This window comes from Bison bison, unplaced genomic scaffold (assembly GCF_000754665.1).
Source record: "Bison bison bison isolate TAMUID 2011002044 unplaced genomic scaffold, Bison_UMD1.0 scf7180017864183, whole genome shotgun sequence".
Classification (NCBI taxonomy): domain Eukaryota; kingdom Metazoa; phylum Chordata; class Mammalia; order Artiodactyla; family Bovidae; genus Bison; species Bison bison.
In genome coordinates this window covers 8,724,984-8,731,892 of record NW_011494755.1, presented here as the reverse complement: position 1 = coordinate 8,731,892, position 6,909 = coordinate 8,724,984, and the positions used below count along the sequence as shown (strand labels likewise).

The 6,909-nt window shown below is 37.4% G+C and overlaps 1 protein-coding gene across 2 annotated transcripts in view; it reads right to left on the bottom strand.

Moving 5' to 3' along the window:
- The window catches only part of HSDL2 (hydroxysteroid dehydrogenase like 2), a 61,133-nt gene that overhangs the window by 14,376 nt on the left and 39,848 nt on the right, over positions 1-6,909 (bottom strand). For both annotated transcript variants that reach the window (XM_010843586.1, XM_010843587.1), the window contains 2 exons: positions 6,054-6,248; positions 4,216-4,287 (listed from right to left, as the gene is read on the bottom strand). In XM_010843586.1, the coding sequence (XP_010841888.1) occupies positions 4,216-4,287; positions 6,054-6,248 (267 nt within the window). The remainder of the gene's footprint in view (positions 1-4,215; positions 4,288-6,053; positions 6,249-6,909) is intronic.

The window sequence follows — 6,909 nt, the reverse complement described above, 5'->3', positions numbered from 1 at the left end:
ATGCAGGTCAGGAAGCAACAGTTAGAACTGGACACAGAACAACAGACTGGTTCCAAACAGGAAAAGGAGTACGTCAAGGCTGTATATTGTCACCCTGCTTATTTAACTTATATGCAGAGTACATCATGAGAAATGCTGGGCTGGAAGAAGCACAAGCTGGAATCAAGACTGCCAGGAGAAATATCAATAACCTCAGATATGCAGATGACACCACCCTTATGGCAGAAAGTGAAGAGGAACTAAAAAGCCTCTTGATGAAAGTGAAAGAGGAGAGTGAGAAGTTGGCTTAAAACTCAACATTCAGAAAACAAAGATCATGGCATCCGGTCCCATCATTTCATGGGAAATAGATGGGGAAACAGTGGAAACAGGGTCAGACTTTATTTTTATGGGCTCCCAAATCACTGCAGATGGTGACTGCAGCCATGAAATTAAAAGACACTTCCTCCTTGGAAGGAAAGTTATGACCAACCTAGAGAGCATATTCAAAAGCAGAGACATTACTTTGCCAACAAAGGTTGGTCTAGTTAAGGCTATGGTTTTTCCAGTGGTCATGTATGGATGTGAGAGTTGGACTGTGAAGAAGGCTGAGTGCCAAAGAATTGGTGCTTTTGAACTGTGGTGTTGGAGAAGACTCTTGAGAGTCCCTTGGACTGCAAGGAGATCCAACCAGTCCATTCTGAAGGAGATCAGCCCTGAGATTTCTTTGGAAGGAATGATGCTAAAGCTGAAACTCCAGTACTTTGGCCACTTCATGCGCAGGGTTGACTCATTGGAAAACAGTCTGATGCTGGGAGGGATTGGGGGCAGGAGGAGAAGGGGACGACAGAGGATGAGATGGCTGGATGGCATCACTGACTCGATGGACGTGAGTCTGAGTGAACTCTGGGAGTTGGTGATGGACAGGGAGGCCTGGCATGCTGCGATTCATGGGGTCGCAAAGAGTTGGACACGACTGAGCGACTGAACTGACTGACTGACTGACTGTCTGACGTACTTTAAAATGATGAGTTTGGAGTATATGTAGATCATACCTTAAAGTTGTAATAGAAGTAAAGAATCAGTAAAGAAAAAAGTAGAAGTATGAAAAATGAAATAAAATTTAAAACCTGGTTCTTAAGAGCAAAAAATAATAAAATACACTAAAATTGAAAACTTTCTATAAAACTAATCCAAAAAAAAGGAGAGAAAAATAAACTCAAAAGAGGGATAAATAAATAAAATAAAAAGGGATAAAATAGACAAAAAACTTAAATTATAAATGAATACTACATGACAATACTTAAATAAATTTTAAAACTTTAAATGGCTGGTTCTGGGTTTCTTCATTTAAAAAAAAAATCATTAATTGAGAAAGTAAAAATATTTTCAAAGAAACAACTTCAGAAAAGACTCAAATGACTTAGTGAGACATTTCAAACCTTCAAGAAAAAGAACATGGAAAAACAAAGTAACCCTAATTGATGCCGTATTCAAAACAGAACAAAAAATAAAATATAGGAAACAATAACAAAAATTTAGACATTAATCTAAATAACTGATGAAAAATCTTAACCAACATCTAACATCTTACTTATGGATAAAATCTAAAGATTTTCTCAATAAAATTAAGAATAAAAGAAGAATACCTAAAACAAATAATTTCAATAAATATTTCCAAATGCTTCTGGAAGTTTGAGTCAGTAATATTAAGATACATGCCAGAAATAATCCTGTAAGATACTATTATATGCAGATAATAAGTGTGACCACTTAGGAAATTCAAGAAATTACTCAGTGATAATTATACCAACTTATGCATATAGAGAATTTGCTATATAAAATTCACAACATGATACTCCATCATACCTAACCTCATGATACTTGTATAAGGAAAGTAAGAGATGAGAAAACTGTTTCAAAGAGCTGAAGTGACTTGTCCAAGGTCAGAGACAAAAGTAGCAGGGACAGGACTCGTACCCAGATCTGTCTTACTCCAAAGTCTATGCTTTCAGTAACTGTTTCTCTATGAGAAACTATTAGAAGTCTAAAACAAAACAAAACAAAAACTCATGAAGGTGACCAGATATAAAGTCAATACAAAAAGTTAGTTTCTCCTTATTGTTTATAACATATCTTGTTTCAGAAAGCACGTCAGTATGCTTAATAAAATAAACGCAATTCAGGATTAAAGTAAAAAGAAGTGAGTGAGGTTCTAAAAATGGCAACTGAAATACCCACCCAAGGTTACACAGCAGTAAGTGGCACAGCAGGAATCCCAACCCAGGCAGTCTGACTGGGTAATATTCCTCCACATTGTGTTCTATATCTAACTATGTAATTTTTATATAGCCAACATACAGGCTGGGCATAGCACTAAGACAGAAACTCAGCAGAACTGGACCCAGCAGAGGCTGCTAAAACTGCAGAAGGCAAAGACATAGGCTTGCTTCATGTTTCTGGAGGCAGGAAACATATAGGGATGTATTTGGTTTTAGAAGGCACATCAGAGAGAACTAAGTTTATCATACAATTACTGTTGGAACACCTCTCTTACTAATAGGTGACTACTTTAGGTGACTTGTCCATTAATCAAGATATATCATCTGTATCATCTGAGGTGCCAAAGAGATGGCAATGAAAACTTCAGGGTAGTCTTGAAAGACACTTGCCAAGGGATAAACCGCGTCATTTATCACCTAGACTATTTAAGCTAGAGCATGATGACTACACAAGAGAATAAAACTATAGGAGACAAACAAACCATAGTATATTTCAAAGGGACAGTCAGTAGACAACAAACATGGAAACTTTGGGGAAGGAAATGAAATCAAGTTCTCCTAAAATGAGTCTAGTAAGTTATGATTAACCTCTATATCCAAAACTTCATTCCTTTGCTTGTTTCCTCTGATCTCAATTCTGGGCTAACTGAATACCAATTAACTAGAGTTGACTAAAATTCCTGTTGTTGGTAACATCACTGATGTATTAAAAATGCTGCTGTAGATATCACTAACACACGAGATGAGCTAACAGGCCTCTGAGCCATGGACCACCTGGCCAGAGAATCCTAAACCAGAGACATCCTGACTCCCAAAACTACAACCTAGAAATGTCACAGAGGACTTCCCTAGTAGTCCAGTGGTTGAGAGTCTACCTGCCAATTCGGGGGACACAGGTTTGATCCCTCATCTGGGAAGATCCCACATGCCAGGGGCAACTAAGCCGGTGTGCCACAACTCCTAAGCCCACTCTCTAGAGCCCACACACTGCAACAAGAGCAGTCACTGGAATGAGAAGTCCATGCATTGCAGTGAAGAGTAGCCCCATTCTCCGCAATTACAGAAAACCCAAGAACAGCAACGAAGACCCAGTGCAGCCAGAAATATTAACTAATTTAATAAAAAGATTAAGCTGGAAATAAGGTTTGGGACTAAAATGCATTGCAGTAAGGTTCTATAGGTTTGCTAAAGGTACAGAAGAAACGTTGTCTTCAACTTTCTAACCGCATCTAAAAAATCTATGGTCACTTAGGAGACTCAGTCTATAATACAAAAATAAGGTGCGGGTCCAGAGGAAGCGCCACTATTCTTGTTAATAAACTACCAGAGAAATTCTAATGGGTTTTCACTGAAGAGTGTTTCTTCTGACACCTTTCAGTAAGTTAGTGGCATAATGCCAGAACACAAAGATTAAAATGTAAACTCTGGACCAATTTAAGGGAGCTGTTGTTTCTAAATTAAAAAAAGGAAACAAAGAAATCCAAACCTCCTTTGAAGTTAATTTCACAGCACAAACTCTGTGAATGGTGTCAGACGTACTATAACGTGACACATTTTCCCTCAAAATAAAATATCAACACAAAACACCTAAAAAGGGTGCCAAGGAAAAGAAATAAAACTGTTAAAAAGTGCATTTTAAAGACAACTTTTTTTTCCTTAAATGAAAAGAATATAATAAAAACTTCTTACCAATAGAAGGAAAAAAAAACACCTCCTCTGCTAGAATTAACTACGACATTACTTGTCTAGTTTAAATTACAAAAATAGGGAATTCCCTGGTGGTCCAGTGGTTAGGACTCGGCACTAAGATCCCTTAAGCCGTATGGTGCGCTGCCCCCAACTTCCTGCCAAATACGAAATAGTTTAAAAGCAGAAATGTACAATTCTACATTTTGGGAGATATACGTAAGCTAGTAACTTAATTTTCCCACAGAAAATCCAGTCTACATCTTACCATATGAGTCTGCTTTCTTTGTAACCACAGCTGGCTGTTCATCCAAGAAGAAATCTGGTAACAAAGGATGGCCTGAAAAATTGATCCCCAAACAATCAGGTTAATGGAACAACTTCTGCATTCAGATTTTAACATCTGTTTAAGAAAAATTATATGTTTTTATTACACTGATCATTCTGGAGCTGTGGAAAAGACTCCCAGGAGGAATATCAAACTCTGACCTTCATTAAGCTAAAACTCTTTTCCAGTAACGTAGTTATCCTCCTCTCCTATGGAAAATTTCATCTTTAAGATCCAACCAGAGTTGATAAGCCCTAAACTGCTCTCCCCAGAGCTTTCTACCCCTTCTCATCTACCCATGCAACCCTTCTGTCCTACCTCCCTCCAAAATACTCAGGGCTCATTTCTTACCTGGCCCCCTTAAGACAAGGGGGTTCCTCATTAAGAACTTGGTTTCCATCTCTGTCAGTGTGTGTCTGTTTTTCCCTCTCAGAAGATTAAAAAAACTGGAGGGCAGGGATGCACCAGTCTTTGTTATATCCTAACACTTAATTGTAGTAGATGATCATATTGTTTTCAATACAATATGATAGAATTTTTGATTTAAATTGAATTTAAAATTTTGTGTATAATGACAAGTTTTAAAACCTAAACTGACAGTTTCACTATACTAGAATCCAGAAGACCTGGGTATGGTTCAGGTTCTGACACTTACTAGCAGCTGACTGCTCTTAGGCAAAGGCTTAATCTCCTTGGAACCTCTTTCCACTACAAATATTAACTACTGAATACTCTGATTGTACCACAAGCCAGGCACTGTGCCAAGCACATGATATACATTTTTGCATTTAGTTCTTACAAAAATCCTGTGTAGAAGCTATCTTTCCCGTATTTTAACCGATAAAGAAAGTGAGGCTCAGAGGAAACAGGTGACCTGCCTAAGGCCGCCCTGCTAGTGAGCAGCTAAACAGAACTGGGAACTGGGTTGTCTCTTCCGAAACTCCACAATTCCTAATCTCTGTACAATACTGCTTCCTTCAAAGGACTGCTATGAAAGTTAAATAAACACTATATAAAAAAATGTTTTGTTAAACTATATAGAGCTACTTCATTCAATTTGTTTCAGACTGAAGAGACAGGGACAATACAAATAGAAACATGTGGTTTCTGTCACCAAGGAGCTCAACTTAATTACTAATATTTAAAATACACTTCTGCACAGATACAATTCCCATGTGGGACTATGATTGTCTATTATACATTATATTTTATATGTAAAGTAGAAATGCATTATCATCACTATCATCCCCTGTAGTTACAACAGGAAGAATTATTTTTGAACAAGGGGTCTTCTGAGAACTTCTCAAATCCCTGCCTGGTATGTGAGGCAGACCCTGTTCAGTTACCTTCACCATTCATCATGAAGCTACACTTAGACTGCACTTAAGAGATAACAGTTGGACAGAGACAACAAAGTTTTTGTAAGAAACTTATCACTGAATCATCTGTACCATGTGCTTGAACAAAATCTCTACTATGTTATTTTAAGACCAACTTCAGAAACTATTTTTCATTTTTGGCTTTAAGATTTAGAAAGGGTTAGAAGCTGAGGGGACCTTTTCTGTATATCTGTTAAAAAGTCTTCGGGCTCACTTCTGTTTTCCCTTTCTCTTTTTTGAAAGTTGTGTTAGTCTGGGTCTTTCCCTTCCCTGGGAAGACAGTTTTTAAAAAGAGTGTATCAATGTTATAATCACATAAAACGTACACAAAACAGATGTATGTCCGTCGCAGACAACATGGACAAACACATCACTACTTTTTAAAACTAAATGCATTACCTGGTGTAACGGCATAGACATCAAAATTTTTTATTCCTTCTTCTTTTAAGATATTTTCATCGATAATAAAGTTGCCCGTAAAACTTTTTGGCTTTTTGAAAATGCAATATGCAGCATCTGCCATGATATCGACTTTTCTACATTGGCTTTCGACACCAGATCCTCCCAGCATATCCATAGCAGCAGTGTGTATGGCTGTAGAGAAAACAGACATACACGGACATAAGTTAAACTGAGTAACAGAACTGCGTGAGGAACAAGCAAGACAATTTATCTCTTTATAGCTCAGGTGATGAAAACATAGTCCAGAGAGCTTAAAGGATTTGCCAAATGTTTTACTGACATAACTAGGTAGACAACACATGTTCCTTACTCTACACAACACTTCCTTATATAAGACTCCTTCATGAGACTCACAGCGAAATTAGACTGCTGATTAAGAATGCTCAAAGAATTTGCATACCGTTCTTGAGAGACAAGAAAGCCAGTGAGGAATACTAGCAAGAGCGCCGAACTGTAAATCAGGTCAGTGATATTTTTATGCCAACTACGCTGAGATTTTTGGCAGGCCACTTTAACATCTTTTGGCTTTGGTTTCCTGTCTCTAAAATATGGAGTCCCTTTCCTAAGCTTATTTTCTCTTTTCCCTCTACTAGAATAAAGAAACTTTATCTTTCTGGCTCATCACTGTATCCCTAGTGCCTAAAACAATGACAAGTATACCATAAACATTTGATAAACACTGGTTGGACTTGAGGGCCCTTTTACATCCAGATACTACTTTCATTTATGAAATACTAGAAAATAAGAGAAGGAAATAGAAAAAAAAGTGTTGTTTATTTTTTGACTGCACCTC